Source organism: Tenrec ecaudatus, chromosome 13 (genome assembly GCF_050624435.1).
Source record: "Tenrec ecaudatus isolate mTenEca1 chromosome 13, mTenEca1.hap1, whole genome shotgun sequence".
Taxonomy (NCBI): Eukaryota; Metazoa; Chordata; class Mammalia; order Afrosoricida; family Tenrecidae; genus Tenrec; species Tenrec ecaudatus.
The window spans coordinates 79,540,332-79,560,453 of NC_134542.1; the positions used below are offsets into that span (position 1 = coordinate 79,540,332).

The 20,122-nt window shown below is 45.3% G+C and overlaps 1 protein-coding gene across 4 annotated transcripts in view; it reads left to right on the forward strand.

Annotated features, from left to right (window-relative positions):
* ITGB6 (integrin subunit beta 6) overlaps positions 1-20,122 on the forward strand; it is a 105,132-nt gene that overhangs the window by 77,031 nt on the left and 7,979 nt on the right. For 3 of the 4 annotated variants that reach the window (XM_075529190.1, XM_075529192.1, XM_075529191.1), the window contains 4 exons: positions 1,119-1,341; positions 6,850-6,947; positions 12,766-12,885; positions 19,232-19,398. In XM_075529190.1, the coding sequence (XP_075385305.1) occupies positions 1,119-1,341; positions 6,850-6,947; positions 12,766-12,885; positions 19,232-19,398 (608 nt within the window). The remainder of the gene's footprint in view (positions 1-1,118; positions 1,342-6,849; positions 6,948-12,765; positions 12,886-19,231; positions 19,399-20,122) is intronic. The other variant, XM_075529193.1, reaches the window with a different exon arrangement.

Here is a 20,122-nt window from a genome sequence, read left to right on the forward strand (position 1 = left end):
TTGGTCCTTTAAAATTTAGCAAAAATAGTCTCCTTTTAGTTTGCATCCATGGAAGAAAGATGAGGCAGGCTGCTTCCATAAAGATATACAACCCCCGAGACCCTATGGGGGCAGTTCGCCTCTGTCCTGCAGGGGCCTCGGGAGTCACAGCAGCTCCATCGCAGTGGACGGGTCTGGGGTGTTCGGTGCTTCTTTGCATGTGGCATATGCTCAGTGGAAGCGTGCGACATGAGACGCCTATGAAACGGCTAGTTGGTAGGTGCAAAGGTAGGACTCACTCATGATCTCTCTAATCCTGACCAGAGCTCCTGGAAATCGATTTTACTCGATGTTATTGATAAGGCTTTCAAGATCACTCTAGTGAAATAATGGTGTAGTGGCTACAAATTGGGCTGCGATCCACATGGTCGGCAGGTCATAACCACCAGCAGCTCCTCAGGAGAAAGGCCGGGCTTTCTACCCGTGAACAGTTACCTTCTCAGAAGACCACAGGTGGCTGCTGACTCAGTGGCAGCGGGTTAGGATGGCTAGTGGTAGTAAACTCCGGACCAGGGCACTTCCAGCGAGTTGAGCCTGGCTCATAGCAACGCTAGCTAGGGTTTCTGAGGCTGTAAGTCTGAGAGCAGACAGCCTCATCTTCTCCTACTTTTGATCAAAAGGTAGGACATTAATACATGGGTCTGCCCAGCAACTCTACCTGATGACACCTTAGTTTATCTAGCGTGTGCACACACGTGCGTACACAACACACACACACACACACATCAAATAGCTACTCTGGGATTCCTGCATTCTTTTCATGCATTTGATCATACATTTTGTTTGCTGTAGTCTTAGAAAGTCAGTTAGTCTTCAACTAAAAGATAAGGTGGATAAATATTCATAGCTAGCAAAATACATCTCATGAAGTTTATCTACACTCACCCACAGATACACACATGCACCCCCCCCACACTCACTTCTTATTTAAAACTTTTAATGAATGTTATTTAAAGGCAACGAGAAGAAAAGATGGCCCCCAAACACCTCACTCACCGCCACCCCACTCACCCGCACCCCGACCCCCGAAACCCACCCCTGGTTTTGGCCCTCAAAAGCGCGCGTGCTTTGTTTTGCAGGTCACGGCGAGTGTGAGTGTGGCGAGTGCGCGTGCAGAGGCGGCTGGACGGGCGAGTACTGTAACTGCACCACTGGCACCGACTCCTGCCTCTCCGAAGACGGGGTGCTCTGCAGTGCGCGAGGGGACTGCGTGTGCGGCAAGTGTGTGTGCACGAACCCCGGAGCCTCGGGGCCAGCCTGTGAGCGCTGCCCTACCTGTGGGGACCCCTGTAACTCTAAAAGGTAATACCTCTGCTTGCTTTAGTCCTTTTTGGGGGTAGTTTCCACTTCAAAGCCATTTTATGAATTCAGACCCCAGAATGTGTTTGCTGGGGCTGGCGCTCCAAGCACCCGTTAAAACACATAAACCTGCAGGGCCCCTGTGATCCACTCCCCACCCCAACTTTTCCCCTCCGGGTTCTCCACAATGTCCTATTTCTGGGAGAAACTAGCACACGGAAGATGAGCTGCCGAACCCCTCCGATAACATCAGGACACCTCTGGGTGACAGTACCAGCCACACAGTCAGAATGCCCTAGAGGGGCACTGAGGGCAGGCAGACAGGCAGAGCTTTCCAGGGAAAGAGACCAGCGTCCCTCTTTTCCATGCGTCTTTGGCCTGAGCTTTCTGATTCCCTGTCCTGCTCTCAGCAGCAAAGGACTCAGAGAGATGATCTTGGCCTTCCCTCATTTCCTTTTTACCACTCAGGCCCTCGGCACTGCTCTTCTGCCCTTTGCTGTACACAGCTTTTGTGTATTGGTATCTTCTTGTGCACCCTAGAAACAGCAACAACAACGAACACGTTTCCTACCTGTTTGGCAGCAGCTTCGCAGTGGAATTGGGAGACATTTTCCTAAGTCAAGTCAAATGCTTTCCAAAATGCCCATGTTATGATAGCCCATGTGTCCAGTAGACTATACAGCAAACTGGCATAAGCAGTTCATATTTTCATGGATTCTAAAGGCCCAAATCATGACGTTTGCATTTCGGATCTAAATGGAATGAGAAAAATCAATCAAAACTTCCCTGTCGATGTAACCTAGCAAATGAAGACATTCAAAGAAAAAAACCCTGGGACCTAGTTAGGATTATTAGAACCGAATTTAGTAGAAAATATTCCTTCAAGATTTGCTGCTTCTGGAATTTCTTTTTTTCCCTTGCAATCTTATTTTGATCCTAAATCGGATTTATGAAATATAAAATTAACAATCAAGGGAGTTTGAATTTGGAGAATCAAATGGAATTATCTTCTCGGTGTTTATATTCGTTTCGAGCTAAGTCCATTCTTGCATTATTTCACTCACTCCTCAGGCATTCTTTTCTTCGATGAGGGGCGGCGCTCGGTGGCATCGAGCCGATTCTGACCCATAGCCACCCTATGCACAAAAGAACGAACCCTGCCTGGTCCTGCTCCCTCCCTCCGCACGATCATTGTTAGGTTTGAGCCCATCAAGCAACCGCTGTGCCAGTCAATCCCACGGAGGGAGACTTTTCCTCTTTCTCCAGGCCCCTCCACTTGACCAGGCAGCGTGTCCTCCAGGGATGGCTCTCTCCTGACAACATGTATGTGCAAGGTACATGGAACACAGTCTTGCCATCCTTGTTTCCAAGGAGCATTCTGGCTGTACTTCTTTTAAGACAGGTGATTGAAATTCTGTGGCTTGAGTCAAACGCGCCTTCATTGTAAGAGTGACACCATTGCCTGTCGACGCTTTAAAGAGGTCTTGCTTGTTCAGCAGGTTTGTTGAGGGCACGACATCCTTTGATTTCTTGACCGCCGCTTCTATGAGCGTTGACTGTGCATCCAAGCAAAATAAACTCCTTGGTAGCTTCGATCATTTCCCCATTTGTCATGGTGTGACTTACTGGTCCTGTCGTGAGGACTTTGGTTTTCTTTACATCGCACTGTGATGCATCTTGAAGGTTGCAGTGATTGATCTTGATGAGCAAGTGCTTTGAGTCCTCTTCGCTGTCAGCAAGCGTGCTTGTGTCATTTGCACACCACCGCTTGTTAATAAATTCTTCTCTAATCCTGTTGCTGTGTTGCTCCTGTGGTCCAACTTCCCATAATATCTGCTCGGTGACTACAAAGTGAATAAGAATGGTGAAAGGATCCAACCCTGACACACACCTTTCCTGGTTTTAAACCACTCGAGATTCACTTGTTCTGTTCAAACTGTCACCTTTTGATCCACGCACCGGTCCCATAGGAGTGCAATCCAGTATTCTGAAAGTCTCGTTTTTCTCACAGCTACCCACAGTTTGCTGTGATGCACACAATTGAATGTCACTGCAGAGTCAATGAAACACAGGCAGGTATCAGCCTGATATTGCCAATCACTTGTGCCACCTGGGGCCCTCTGTGAACCTGCACAGTTTCAGTTCAACCCCATCCAGTAGTGCCACAGAAGAAAGAGCTGGCGACCTGTATGCATAAATATTAGAGCCAAGAAAACGCTAGGAAACACAGTCCTACTCTGAGCCACATGTATGGGAGTGGGCTTGACAACAAGGCTTTGCTGTTGTTGGTTAATAGAAGAGCGTTTCAGAGGATAGAACGACCAAATGGGCTGGTGCAGCCATTAGTGATGATGCACAATGGGGTCGAGGCTTTCAGGCTTCTATCATCTCTAGCCCTGCAAAGCCTTTCCAAATAAATCCATCACCTCGATAGGTGTATATGTCTGCCTTTGATTTCTACTCCCAAATAGATCCTGCTCTTCAGTCTTCCTGCAGAATCCCAAGGCTTCCCCTGCAAGAGAACGGACTGAACTCAGACATAGAGAAGGCTTTGCTAAGAAAGTGCAGTTTCAGCTGGGTCTTGACTAGGGGTGGGGCGCTGTAAGCACTTGCAAGAAAGGACATCTCCATGATCGGAGTGAGAGAGGCAGCACTATGTGTCCTCTTTAAGAAAGCGTTTGCCACTTAGGTTATTTGTGAAGCGACTTCCCGCAACAGATGAATTTTGGAGTCAAAATTTAACTCTTTGGTCTGAGGGACCAGCCCCAATCCCAAGTACGTGGACAACCCCCCTCACCGCAGAAGAATTCACTTCAGAGGGCAGCACTGAAGCTACAGCTCAGGGAGAAGGACATGTCTGATGAGACGACGTAGGAGCAAATGAAGGGTGAGGAAGAGAGAGTGGAGCACATCCTTGCCCACCAAGCCCTGAGGATGATATTCCTGCTCAGAGGAGCCAGTGCACAGAGAGAACCATCAGGCCAGCCCCACTACAAGACACAACATCCCTCACTGACCCATAGCGCTATGTGGGAACAACACTGGAGACACAGTTTGGGAATTACAACCGATCTGACCCCACCACACCGAGGCAAAACACTAAGGGCGTGCAACACAACAGCAAAGGGAGCAGAGCAAGGAAGTCCCCAGGGAATACCAGAAATGGACTTTGGGACCAGGGTGAGGCACCCCACCAGACTTGACCAGATAACACTCCTAAAGGTCAACAAATAGACCTTGAAGTATTTACAGGCTTTTCTTTTTTATGTCATTGGTTTTTGTTGTTGTTTTCTTTTCTTTTGTTTCTTGTTTTGCTTTGTCTTGTTTTTGTGCATATTACTATCTCTGCAGGTCTATCTAGATAAGATAGGTGTGATAAACAGGCTGGAGGAGAAAGCAACAGGACGAATGTTTCCAGGGGGACCTTCGAGAGGGGAAAGCAGGGGAAATGAAGTGGGTAAAAACAAACCCAGGGACAAGGGGACAACAAGTGATCTAAAATATTTATGGTGAGGAGCGTGTAGGAGGCTTGGTAGGGCTTGATCAAGGGCAATGTAACTGAGAGGAATTACTGAAACTCAAATGAAGATTGAACATGATAGTGGGACAAGAGGAAGTAAAAGGAAATAGAGCAAAGAACTAGGAGGCAAAGACATTTATAGAGGTCTAAATACAGGCATGTACATATGTAAAAATATTTATATATGACAATGGGGAAATAGATCTATGTACATATATTTGTAGGTTTAGTATTAAGGTAGCAGATGGACATTGGGTCACTACTTAAGTACTCCCTCAATAAAAGAACACTTTGCTCTATTAACCAGTCATTCCATGATGCTCACCTTCCCAACGATCACTGAAGACAAAGCGCGTGCATAAGCAAATGTGGTGAAGAAAGCTGATGGTTGACCAGCTATCAAAAGATATAGCATCTGGGGTCTTAAAGGCTTGAAGATAAATAAGTGACTATCTAGCTGAGAAGCAACAAAGCCCACAAGAAAGAAGCACACAAACAGCCTAAGTGATCACAAGGTGTCTATAGGATCAAGTATCAGGCATCAAAAAACAAAAAATAATATCATTGTGTATGAGGAGGAGTGTGGCGTGGAGACCCAAAGCCCATCTGTAGGCAACTGGACATCCCCTTACAGAAGGGTCTTGGGAAGGAGATGAGCCTGTCAGGATGCAGTATAGCACTGATGAAACATACAACTTTCCTCTAGTTTTTTAATGCTTCCTCCCTGCTCCGCCCCCTACTATCATGATACCAATTCTACCTTATAAATCCAGCTAGACCAGAGCATGTACAGAGGTACAGATAAGAGCTGGAAACTCAAGGATTCCAGGACAGATAACCCCCTCAGGACCAATAATGAGAGTAGCAATATCAAGAGGGTAAGGGAAAGGGGGTGGGGAGGAAGGGGGAACCAATCCCAATGATCTATATATAACCCCCTCCCTTGGGGATGGACAACAGAAAAGTGGGTGAAGGGAGACATTGGACAATGTAAGATATGAAAAAAATAATAATTTATAAATTATCAAGGGTTCGGGAGGGAGGGAGGTGGAGGAGGGAGGGGGAAATGAGGAGCTGATACCAAGGGCTCAAGTAGAATTAAAATATTTTGAGAATGATGATAGCAACAAATGTACACATGTACTTGACACAATGGATGGATGGATGGATGGATGGATTTTTTAAAAAGACAAGTTGACATGTAAAAAACTGACTTCATTATTGTCTTATTTGTATCATTAATTTTCATTAAAGAGCCTGTATGAATGAATATCTGGGCTTTGATTCTCAGCTTTTAAAAAAACCTCTAGAATGGCTTGAGCTCAGACAAAAGAATTAATTTTTAAAAAGTGAATTGTCAAAATAATCATTTATGACATCTATGAACACCAATAATCAGTCTTAGAAATTCTTGTTAAAATATGACCAAATTCTGTAATGAGATTCTAGTCTCTAATCATTCTTCAGCAGTGTAAATTCTTTCTAGGAAAAATGTAAATTGTAACTATAACTCAGTCAGATTGTTTTACGTAGCCCATCAAACACAAAAAAGTAAGTAGGTAATGAAGTGCTGGTGGCAGAGTGGCTTCATGCTGGCTGGGCTGTTAACTTCCAGGTCACAGTTTGGAACCGCCCGCCGCTCCACAGATGGGACTTCCTACTCCTACAAAGAGTTACTGTCTCAGAAACCCACAGGGACAGTTCTACCCTGTCCTACAGGGTAGTGTGTGTAGACATCCACTCGATGGCATTGAGTTTTGGAGTGAGACCATCAGGGCTGGTCCTGGGAAATGCAAACACACATAAATTACTGAGTGACATGCACAGTGAAGCCGTTTCCTCTGGGGGATCACCAGCCATCTTCCCAAGATAAGAGAAGGCAGTGGAACCTATGTGACATTCCGATAGCTCGGCCCACAACCGCAGCATCGATGCACTCTTCCATTTTGAACCCACACGAACTGATAAACTTTGTTGAATCATGTTTGCAGGAGCTGTGTTGAATGCCACTTGTCTGCGGCTGGCCAGTCCCAAGAAGAATGTGTTGACAAATGCAAGCTAGCTGGTGTGACCATCGGAGACGAAGAAGGTTTTTCTAATTTGTCTTAAATTACTTTTCATTTATTTTACAAAGTGCTTGAGAGGCTTAACTCGGGGAGCCAGGGGTCTTCTATTGCTTGACTTTATTTGTAAGAGGACCTTGGCTCACTCACATATGTTTGTAAGAGTTAATGTGAGGAGGCCCAAACGCAATGCTTCGGAGTGCCATGTGAAGTCCTGGCTGCTCCATCTGACTTCAGCTGTGTGTCCAAGCTCGCCTCTACTGAACAGATGCTGAATTGTAGAAAAGTAAGAACAGGGGTGGAAGACAAGGGAACAAATAGTTAAATGTTAAGCTCTGCACTTGAAATCATCCCCTGTCATCGGATTGCCTTTTTTCAAGATAGGGGAAGGGAGAGAAAGGGGGGAAAGGTTCACTTGATAGCAGACCTCAGATACTGGGCAGTTTTTGTTAGTTAGTCATCATTTTCCTTTCCATCTGCACCATTTGATTTTCCTCCCAATCTTCCAAACATGGCAATCGAAGGATCATCCTCAATTCCCTTGTCCCACCCGCCAAATGTACGAACTCACTGCCGCCCAGTCAAGGCTGATTCGTGACACTGTAGGACAGGGTAGAGCCGCCCCTCTGCAGATCCACGGCCATAATCGCTCGGAAAATAGGGAGCCTCACAAAGAAGGACATGTTATCTTTAATTGCTAAACAAACTCTGCCCTGCTTTTGTCTGTCATTTTAAACTTAATTGCTTAAAATCGGATTCTCTCTAATGGCAAAATGTCATCTCAAATATTAAAATAGATTGTCTTCTAGCTGGGAAGGCCATTTAAGAAATAATTTGTGAACTTTAAGACAGAGGCGACGACTGGCGCTTCCTGGAGGGACCATCGGGGGGCGGGGGGGGGGGCTTGTCTCTAATCACAAACGCTGCATTCTCATGCTGCTCAGGTAGAATTGCTGCTCCGCAGACATTAGCGATGCGCTCAAGATGTCTCTCAGGCGAACCGACATAATCAAGACAATAATTGATGACACTCTAGGATATGCGTCTTAGGTAGATGGAATTAGAATACAGAAATTATTCCATTTCCAAGATGGAATAAGGTAGTGACATTTATATTGTTTAGAAGATTATTTGGAGATTTCTGACGGTGCCCAGTGAAGTGATCCCATTGGAGGCACCTGGTTATTGCTCCTAAACCCAGGCTCTCTGCTTTTCTGGTGCTCACCGTCGATATGCCAAAGGGTGGTACCTTGGAAAAGAGGGCATGCTGTGTCAAAAGCATGAAGTCAGGTGGCATTTGTTGTCTGTCCCTATGAGTCACTGCTACAAATCTTCTCCCGTAGCCTCCGGGGTCACAGCACAGCCAGCAGATGGGACGTTTAGACATTTCTGAAACGGATGAAAATGGCAGAAAACACCCTGCAGATTACTATTATCCTATCCCCTAGAAATGGGGGCAGTTAGAAATGGGGGGGGCGGGAGGGGAAAGGGTGAGATCCTCTCCTGAGAACATGCCCAGCATGGTGCCATGCACTGAGAGCTGGCTCTGTGGGAAGCATGGCTTTCCAGTACATTATCACGAATGCTTGAATCAGAAAGGGATGGTTAGGTCTCCATTGGCATTTAAAATGTTTTCACTATTCATTTTATGTAATTGGTGAGATTATTTTTAAAATAGGGGGCTATACCTATTTTTAGAAATTGAAACTACTAATTAGATTACTAATGGCATTTAAATTACTTATCTGGGTGGAAAACACATGTATCCGCCTGTGCTTAAAAAGTCACTTTTCCACGGAATCTTTTTTATGACTCCCATTTTCAAAGGAGCCTGGGTAGGCATGAGACTGCGAACCACATTGTTGGCAGTTCAAACCACTAGCCACCCTGCGGGAGATAGAAGAGGCAATCTGCTCTTGTGAACACTGACAACTTTGGAAACCCTTTCTATGGTCATGACGGATCAGAGTTGACTTGATGGCAGTGGATAGATATTTCCAAAGGGCCTCCTCATACTCTTGATCATGAAATGATCATGACATATTTGTTCTTCCACGCGCTCTTCTAACGACATATCCTTCTGCTGACAAACACATGGAGAGTAAAATAATTAAATGATCTTAATTTATAGTCCATCTAAATTGGTCCTCAATTGACCTGTGGTATCTTATGTGTATAGCATGTGGTCTCTTAGACAACATGTGGGCTAGCCTTACTCGTTCTGTTTTACTGAAAGAAACATATTTTCCAGTTTACCCCAATCTTCATGTGGCTGAGGCCAGTGGTTCTCAAACTTCCTAACGCTGCGACCCTTTAATACAGTACCTCATGCTGTGGTGATCCCCCAACCATAAAATGATTTTCTTTGCTACTTCATCACTGTCATTTTGCTACTGTTATAAATCGGGTGACCCCTGTGAAAGGGTAGTTCTACCCCCAAGGGAATCACGACCCACAGGTTGAGAACTGCTGTTCTAGGGTAAGGTAAAACTGCCAACGTGGGTTTCTGAGACTGCAGTTCTTTATGGGAGTAGAAAGTCTCGTCTTTCTCCCTCAGAGCAGCTGGTGATTCCAACCTGCCGACCTTGTGGTTGGCAGCCTAACTCACAGGGTCTCTGAATCAGAATTGCCTGGATGTCATAGTGACACAGAGCGCCCCACGGAAAACTAGTTCTCAAAGTGTCATGTGCGGGAGAAAAAGAAAAGAAAGATGATAACACTCATTGACCTATGAATTTTTGGATATGAAAAATGAGAGATGCTATATTTTACTTTGGGTGGTTTGTCATTGCAGAACTTCAGAGAGTTGCTATGCACATAGGGTTGAATGTACATCATGAATCTTTAAGAAAAGCTTGGGGAAGAATTAGAATTAGGAGGGATTCTCATATTTATTTGATCCCATATTCTTTTTCTTTTTTTCTTGAAAAAACATTTTCCCTGATAACTGCGGGCACAGCCCCTGAGCCAGCATCTCCAACAAACAGCTATCTTGACTCAATGGTGCAAAAATTTTCGATTTCCCTACTTCTGTAAAGAGCTACAGTCTCCAAAGTCCCTGGGGCAGTTCTCTCAAAAGTGTCTCTCTCCCCCGGAATGGCAGAAACTCCTGACCTTGAGGTTCACAGCCCAACTTGTAACCACTGCACCGCCAGGCTCCAGTGGCATGTCTGCCCTGTCCTCCAGTTACTGGGAGTTGAAATCAACCAGAGGCAAGGCATTTGGGGTTTTTCGGTTTTGTTTTTTCTAGACATCCTAGATCCCCACCTCCCCCCCCCCCCATCATTCTCACATTTCTTTCTTCCTTGAGTATGATTTCATGGAGTGCTTGAGAGCTTATTTTCTGTGCATTATTCCAGAACCACCCTGCTGGCAGTCACAATGGTGGGTTAAAAAAAAGTCTTTTTTTTTTTTCCTTCTTAATGAACCACAAAAGAAAAACTGAGCAGCTAATTATGCAAATCTGCAGCCCAAGCTGGGTCCTTTCATTGCACATTCACTAATGCCATTTCAATACCCAAACACTACAAAACAGGCCACATCTAGAGTTGTAACATTAATGAAAAGGAGTGGGGAAGTAATTAAAGCAAGACGGGATCATGACTCAAAGGTCATATTAGCAGTTCCATTAAAACTTAAATCATCCTGGCTGAGTCAAGTAAGCCTTCCTCTGCTCCCATGCAGCTATTTAAGAGAAAATAAAAAAGGAGCATTAATATTACATTGAAAGCCGTATTATAGACAGTCTACATATTTGCTACCTGAGAATTAAATGTTGCATTAAAAATGTGCTCGAAGAACAGAGTGGGTGTGCACTGCCAGAGAGAAGGTAAAGGAAAGACATTATCAGCAGAAGTTCAGTCCCAAGAGCGTCATGGATCCTAGTGAACTGCAATGGTGGGATAAGGGGTTAATGCTGTGAGGACCATCTAAGAGCGGCATGAAGTAAGAATTAAATGTGCAGCGTGGTACTGCCAAACATATGAAATGATACAAATCTCAAGCCTTGCCAAAATAATTTCAAAACCAACTGGCCCCAAAGGTTCCCAAACCCCTTCATCAGACTCACCATAGAATCACATACTAAACAAGTCATTAAAAGCACATGTGTACCACTGACCTCTTCCATCACCCAGAGGTGGATCCCTAGACTCGATACTCTAAACAGTTAGATGATCATAATCAGTTGGGAAGGAGCGGATAAGAATGATTTCTAATTAGCATTCCAAACCCCAAGCTAAATGCACTGCCACTGAGGCCATTCCAACACCTCATGACCCCCTAGGGGGTAAAAAACCCCTCACTGTCTTACTGTCAATGCCGACGTCTAGCAGGCCTATAGGACAGGGTAGACCTGCCCCTATGGATTTCTGAGACTGTGACTCTTAATGGAAGTAGGAAGCTCTGTCTTTCTACCTCGGGGCCTTGAGTGGTTTTGAACTGTTTACCTGTCAGTTAGCAGCCCAACAAGTAACCACTAAGCCACTAATAGGTTCACCACTTCTGAAAGTTTCTATCAGAAACTCCATGGAAGGAAGTCAGAATCGACTCCACAAAAATGGATCATTTTATTCATTGACTTATTGGGGGGTAATTTTTATCAATTGTATGTTTTTGGAGAATCATATATTTTTGATAATTATTTCTTTGGGAATAGCAATACTAGCTTGTTCACTTGACTTTCTCATAAAACCTACTTCTACTGCTAAAGGCTTTATGCATTCCTTCTTTGTAGATGATACAAGCTATAACTTCTCACACACTGTATCCTGAGCTTTTATGGCCATGGGATTTCTGTACCAAAAATCACCTTTTCTTTCATTTTTCTTTGTTAAAATCAGATAAACACACACACATTCTATTATATTTGGAACTTTTAAAAAATCTTAAGCCAACTAGAGAGGTTATAGGCATAGCAAACCTATGCCCAAGGTGACCTGAGACAATCCTAGTTTTTATATTCTGAATCTTGTAACTCATGAATACATTTTAAGTGAAGAACAAATGATGGTTCTAGTGATGAGTTTCTGAAAAATGTAGATTTTTCAGTTTCGTGAACAAGTCTGTGCAGAAGTTATATAAATTGGGAAAACGGTACCTAAGCTTGCCAGGGGCGCTGGACCACTGCAATTTCTGACCACTAGTCTATATAGCTCACCTTGGCCTGGTTCCTTATTTCCACTTCGGTCATGGCATTCAAGTTTTGACTCTTGAACAAGCTCAACAAGGGAGGCTGGTGAGGGGACTGTCTGTGGAAAAGAGTTGAGGAAAACTGTTCTGTTTTTATGCTTAATGACGAAAAGAGTTTTCTTGAATGGCTTCCCGAGTTCCCTGAAATCTGGGCTTTGAGCTACACTCAGGGTAATATCAGTTTCCCGAGAAGGATTTCTATTAACCGTTACCACGGCGCATGACTAGCAGCCTTGCCTATGCCATTACAGAACAGATCCCATTGGAATGGGTCATCTTTCTGAAACTCAGTCCAGGTGTCCTCCCAGGTAGTCTCCCAAAACACAGAGCCACCACCCTGCCTTAAGCAGGACCGCCCTATTCCCAAGACAGGTGTGGGTCCCTAAGCACTCTCACGCTTCAGAAAACCTGCCCTTATCAGTTAGGTGCATTTGATGGCCAGTCCTGATTGGCCCCATCTGGAATTGTTCGTGTGGAACATGAGTAAGGACAAAAACCTCACTTGGTGGGAAACATCCCATGCCATTTCTCCTCCTGCCCGTTCTGCAATGTGGAAAATTCCCATATGCATATTAAGACACAATACTACTTTGCTTGAAAGATCATCTTGATTGGAATCTCATTTAACCTGGTGAATGACTCCTTTATCTGCAGATTTCTCAAAGGATAGTTCTGTTTTCTGCTCTCTGCAAGGAGAAAATGAATGCCTCATTACATTCCTAATAACGACAGATAACGAGGGGAAAGCCGTCGTGCACAACATCAACGAGAAAGGTAGGTGGTTCGCTTTCCGTCGTCCATGGCAACTGATACTGCGCTGGAGAGGAGAAAACAATCGGACAGGTACTTTGGGTAGCTTGCCAAATTTCTGATGGAGTAGCTGTGCCTTCTCAAGTATGGAAAGAAACGTGTTAGCAGGTTTCATATTTTCCAGTGTTTCCAAATCAGACCAGATAGCAAGATGAACTGTACTCGCACCAACCATCTTCTCCTGCTGCTTTACCTTGACCTAAGAATGGTAAAATGGTGTCCGAGGGAGACTCCTGAGAAAGAATCTGGAATCAGACTCACCTTGGTTCAAATCCTGGTGTGCTGTTTAATTAATAACTCCTTGGCAGTCTCGAAGATCCCTGCCCCTGCCTCTCTTTTTCTTCATCTGTTCAATAGAGGACACAAGAGTAACTTCTCATCTCGGGCTTGACTCAAGGATGAAGTGGGGTCGTGCAGGTACAACACAGCACACAACCTGCAGGGAGGGAGCAGGACAGGCTAGTGCGGAATCAGAAAAGACATTCATCAGCAAATGAGTACGATGCGATCTCTGAAGGCTGCCATAGAGCTGTGGCGTCCGCATATTGTCATCCACACCACTGCCTGGAGCCTGCTTGGAGCTACAGAAGTACTCAAATAAAAACCAGCCTCATATTCACAAGTACCGAGTTTATGGTAGGCAAAGAAGCAAATACTGACAAAGATACTTTTATTTAGAAATTCTCAAATTTCACTTGGCATCAGACTGGGAGCTTGTTTTGTTGTTAAGAGAAAAGTAAGTTTCTCTGCTACGTCCATAGTCCAGATGTGTGAGGCAGGACTCTGCATTTTTAAAACTACCCTAAGTGACACTCCAGTCGTTTCCCCTGTTCTGTCCCTTAAGGGATACGTCCCTGAAATCTTGCCTGAAAAACTGGCAGCTGCATTAAATCAGCCCTTGGCATATCTTGTCAATACTTTCTTTCCTCCAAAAGCTTGGAGCCGAAATTCTGCCCCAGACCATCACAAACAGCAAGGCAGGCTATTAGACAGCCGGGTTTTGTTGTATGTGCTCGAGTGTCAGAGTGCTCAGAAAAGGCAGCAATTGGATCCTAAATTTGAAACCAAGGGTATCAGACCAATAGCTCTTTAAAAGCAAACAGGTAACCCAAAGCCCATGATAAGCCAAGCGAGAAAGCATGCTGAAAAGAACACGGGATTGCGAGAGCATGTAGGAGAGAGGGCTCAGTCCAACAGAACTAACTCCAGGAAGTTTGTGAACTTGGCCTTGTAGCTCAGGCAGGCACGGTGCACCTGGAGACTTGCCTTTAAAAAAAAAAAATCTTAGGTAAATCAGCTTCTTTGAAATGCATGTGTAAATGCACCGCTTAAGGAAGCCTCAGCAGCTCACTGCCATGAGTCAATGCCAACCCATAGTGACCGCATAGGACAGGGGAGACCTGCCCCTGGGAGCTTCCAAGGTGGGCTCTTGCTGTTGTTCCTGGAATCCTGCTCTACAAGGAACAATTCCTTTAATACCAAAAATGTACCTCCTCGTCATGTGTTTTATGAAGTCAAATCCTTCTAACTATACCAGGTTTGTGACTGGCCATAGCTTTATCAAGTTATCCTGAAATTAAAATTGTTCCTTATAATATGGAATCTATTAGAAGAATTTGTTTCAAACCACAAAAGTAAACTTGCTGACTCAACACCCCCAGCTGCTGCCCTCCTCCCCCACTCCCTGTCAAGCATACCTTTGGCATACCTCGTCATTCCTGAACTGTTGTTTTTCATTCTTGCACACAGTCTCACCGGCCCATTGACACGCAGCCCCTCAGCTCACACTCAGACACCCTGATGCCTTCCTATTATGCTTTTGTCTTAGCGAATCCCACCCGTCGTCAGTGAGTCCATTCTGACTCGTAGTGACCCCATCGCGAGGGCACCTGTAACTAAATCTTTATGGGAGCAGAAAGTCTCAGCTCATCTCTCTCTTTAGAGGAGCTGGCGGGTTCCAACTGAACTGGGGACCTTGCGATTAGCGTGCAATGCCCAGACCACAGGCCACCGGGGCTCCTTTCCTTAGGGAGGATCAAAACCCTACCCTCTGCCATCTAGGTCATTCTGGCTCATAGTGGCCCTATCGGAGCCCCGGTGGCAGAGGACATTGCACATTGGGCTCCCAATACGGCCAGTTGGCAGCAAGAGTCAAACCGAGGAAAAATGAGAGAGAAGATGAAGGAGCAGTACATGCAGGATTCCCCTAGAAAACTCCTGTGAAGGAAATAAGGAACCATGTGAAGAGTCAGCCCCAGAGCAGAACTCTCAGCGTCACTCACGCCTCGGGGGACTTTTGGGCAATAAGAGATGCATGGCGGTCAAGGTATGATGACTGGGGATGCTTCCTGGCCAGGAAATCCCAAGTCGTCTGGATGTTACATCCAGAGATTCCAACTTACAAGTTCTTGGTCCTTGAAGTCTTAAGGGTAGAAGAGGAAGATGGTTACATTTACTGTAGTAATAGTAATAAGGAGAAGACCATGTGGATAGCGGCTCTCTACTTACTCTATGCCAGGTGTTGGTCTGTATGTCTTACATACATTAATCCATTTCATATCCTAACAGGCATATCAAGCAGGTACTACTATTCTTTCTGTTTCACTGGTCAACTAGCGCAGTATGTTGTTGTGTACCATCAAACTGATTCCAGCTCAGAGCCACCCTGTAGGACTGAGTAGAACTCAGTTTCCTGGGCTGTCATGTCTACAGGGACAGATTGCCAGGTCTTTCCCACTGTGGAGTGGCTAGTAGGTTTAAACCATGGCCAACTTTCCCCTGAGTAACCGATCATCTAGCCACGGTGCCACCAGGGACAAAGGATAGAGACTTTGCACACTATTCTGGGTCCTGAAGCAATTAAGTGCCAGCGTTGGTCAGGAGCACAGGCAGACTGGCTGCCTGACTTGGTGCCCATTCTCTTAACCCCTGTGCTCTACTGCCTCCCACTGGCAGCATAACCACAGTAAATATCTGAACCCCAATCATAATAAATAATCTGAATCCTCTAGTAATCTGATAGATCAGCACCGTTCAATCAAAAGATAATAAAACTGCATATGTAAGTTTATATTTTCTTGTAATCAGGCTTAAAATTACAATAAAATTGAATAATACATTTTATTCAACCCATTATTTAAACAATACTATCAGTCCAACTGATAGTAAATCCAAACCATTATTCATGCGACAGCTTTTTTTTCATATTAAGTCTTCAACATTGATCTCCGTACAGCAAACCTAATTCGAAATCAGTCACATTTCCAGTGCTCCATAGCCTCCCGGGGGTTAGCGCCCCCATCTGGACAAAGCAATGGCTGCCACCTCTTCCTTTCCGTTGCCCTCCAGTCCCTTCGGACTCATGGTAACCTCATGTTACAGGAGAACTGTGCGCTACAGGGTGGTTAAGCCCTGGTTTGCCAGGCGTAGATTGGTGGGTCTTTTTTCTGAAGTGCCTCTGAGTGGGCTGAAGTCGCCGGCTTTTTGTCCAGCCACGAGCATGCCAGCAATTGACATCCCCCAGGCATTCTGCTGGCTGCTCAGGATCTGGCAGTGGGTGTAGCCTTACCCACACTCAAGAGACACGGTGGCCCTCGTGACATCCTTTTAGCCTGAATGTCTCAAGAACTATCAAGCAGAGCATGAAAAGCACACATTGCCATTCGGTAACGCAAACTCTCATAAGTGAGGCAAAATCCTTGCTTGAACATTATATGAGCCTGGTGATGTCGCGGGCGACACGTTGTGCTACTACCGGCAAGGTCCGCAGTTGGAAACCCTCAGCCGCTCCCCAGGAGAACAGTGACACTTTCTACTCCTCCAAGGAGTCGCAGCCTCAGAAACCCAAAGGGCCAGTTCTGCTTTGTGCTGCAGGGCCTCTCAGAGACACGATGGACTTAATGGCAGTGTGTTTGACTTGGAAAGACTTTAAGCTCTTAAAATAGTCATCTCCACCAGAGCATCTCCTACTCTGACCTCGTTTCCTGACTACAGGACCTTGGGGAGTCTCCTCTCCCTGGGGGAAGGCACGTGAGATGCTCCACCTCAGGCATTTCTCGGTCAAAGAAGGGAACCAGTACACATTCTCACCCACCCGAGCCTGCTTTCTCCTCAGGAGTGTTGCCACCTATTAGAGATAGCCATGGCTCATTTGCTATGCCAGAATGCAGTCTTCCGATTTTTTTCCCTACAGGACAGCTATTTCATCAGCTCTTTACTTATTTCTGCATAATCTCCGTACACTGCTCTTTGGCCAAAGAACAAAAGTGTGTGAGGCACAGCATCATGCTGTTAGGGGGTCATTAGTCCCACTCAGATTCGGATCGGCTATAGATCCTTGCTTTGAAAGCAGCATGACTGTGTATAACCCTCCTTATTAAATATCTAAAAGCAATAAGAGTTGGGATAAACTGAGCATGACTCATTTCCTCCCCAGATACCATGAATTTTGTCTCGCTTCTTGCAGAGGGATCCAGATATTTAATGATAATTTTATGTGAGTTTTTTATGTAAGCGGAGAGCTTAATTATAATGTTTCATTAAGAAATGTATCATCTCCTAGGCATATTGCAGGGATTATTAGTCATTTGGCTGTCAATGAGGGAAGGCACTGTATAATTGCAAAATTATATTAATACCATCAATAGAGTCAAAATAACGTATCGTAGAATGTTGAAAGGACCATAGAGAACATCTAATTTCCTAGACTTCCTTGAAGTAAGGATCACCTAGGCCCTCTTTAATAATAATTATAATCAATTTTGTGGCCCTACCTAAGGCCCATCAGATCAAAATGTCCATGGGCGAACCTAGAAAGCGGTAGTCTGACACACGTAGGGACCTCAGTTTCTCATCATTGGAGGGGCTAAGGGACCACTGCAGTCCGTCCCACACCTGTGCTTTATAAGTGAGCATTCTGGACTCAGAGAGAGGATCCCTCATGGTGTAGTGGGTTATGTATTGGACCGAGAACTACAAAGTCAGCAGTTCAAAGTCACAGTCAGCTCCACAGAAGAAAGGTTGAGGCTTCCTACAGCCTTGGTGGGGTAATGGGCTACATACTGAGCTACTGACCGTGAAGTCAGCAGTTCAAGCCCACTTCTCCCTGGGAGGAAGATTAGGCTGCCACTCCTGTAAAGATTTAAAATCTCAGAAACCCAGGAGCAGTTCTACTGTGTCCTGGAGAGTCTCTAGGAGCCAGAATCCTCTCAGTAGCAGTGAGTTTGGTTTGGTTTGGGGACTATAGGAATTCAGCCACTGTAAATCCAATGGGATTGAACACTGAGTGCTATCTAGGAACTTTCCGAGGCCGAGAGCGTGGCTGCTAGCTGAAACGTTAGAAAGACCTGTCAATCTACTCCCACAAAGACTCCAGCCAAGAAGGCCCCGCGTGGCGGCTCTACTCTTGTCACGTAGGATCTCTGTGCGTCTGAACCAACTTGAAAAGCCCCAACAAAATGGTGTGATTGCTTTTGTCTGTCAAATAGGTGAAACAGGCAAAGGGTAATCTGTTCTCAGAGTGAGTTGTATTTAATGTTTAGTATAATCTTTTATATTGCTCAAGAATCAAGAAAATCCATGCAGCACTAATTACACCGAAATACACCCATTCTGTTTCTCCTGCATCTGGAAGAGGCCATCTTAGGTGATTAAACATTTTCCCCTGTTTCTTTAAATATCACATGTGCATCGATTGTCATTCCTGGATTAAACGTCTTTTTTCAATCAATCACCAAGTAAACCTCTGTTGTTTTTGCACAGTTAAGGTTTTCCGTAATCTCTTGCTCAGCGTTGAAGCAGATAGGATAGCTCTTATCTCACTGCCATCGAGTTGATGCCAACTCCTAGCGACTGTAGAGGACAGGGTAGAACTGCCCCATCTTTACAGGAGTAGAAGAGTTGGTCATTTCAAACTGCTGACCTGGTGGTTAACGGCCCGACCTGGAACCCTTACCCACCCAGGCTCCCTGGGGGGCTCAAATAGGTAAGTCTCCACTAGTAGCCAAAAGATTGGCATTTCAAATCCAAGAGGCACATCAGATACAGCTCTGCCCATCTGCTTCCAAAAGGTTACAGCCTTGAAACCTTCTGGAGTCACCAATTATACTTTGCTTACATGGTGTCACCATGAGTCAAAATAGACTCAACAGCAACTAACAACAACAATCTTTCGATAACTAACTCCTTTTTTTCAATTCAGCACAAGGAAGCATCCATATTCTCCTTCAGTGGGAAGTTTAGTGAGAATCGTTTCTCTGTGCCAAAGCACCAATTGTATTACCTTGTTACCATACCTCCTTTGTTTCCACAGATTGTCCAGAAGTTCCCAACATCCCCATGATCATGCTGGGGGTCTCACTGGCTATTCTTCTCATTGGGATTGTCCTACTGTGCATTTGGAAGCTGCTGGTGTCGCTTCATGATCGGAAAGAAGTAGCCAAATTCGAGGCAGAACGATCAAAGGCCAAGTGGCAGACGGTGGGTGAATGCTTAGGGCCGCTTCCTGGTCTAGGGGAGAATGGACCTTAGGGAAGGGATTGGAGACTCGACTTTTTCTTTCCTAAAAGAGAGAAAGTTTTGTTCTTTCTCCCTCCATTGGGATCTCTGTTGTGCTTTGGGGACACAGCTGCCTCTGTCCGTTATTAGAGACCCACATGACTTCGATAAGATGCCTTTGTCTCTCAGCTCCGTGGGCATGGGCAGCCCTCTGGAGCAGGGGTCCCGCACCTTCCTAATGCCGTGACCCTTTCACACAGTGTCTCATGTTGCGCCGACATCCCAGCCATAAAATTATTTTCATCGCTACTTCATCACTGTCATTTTGCTACTGTTATGAATCGGGTGACCCCTGTGAAAGGTTGTTCGACCCCTAAAAGGATCGCAACCCACAGGTTGAAAACCGCTGCTCTGGAGAGTCGAAGGAGTCCCTGGTGGTAGTTAAACAGTTAAATGCTCATCTGCTCATCAGTAAGCTGACAGCTCCAACCCCCTGGGAGGCATCTACTTCTGAAGGTCACAGTCACGAGCGCCCCATGGAGCGCAGTGCGACACTGCGGCACACAACGTTGCCGTGCGTGAGAACTGACTTGATCACCACTGTGGAGAGGCTCATGAAAAGGCATGAGTTAGCTCCTTAGGGACATCAAGGGACCATATTGTATCAGTGCTTCTGGCCCTGGGGAGGTAGTGGGTTCTGCATTGA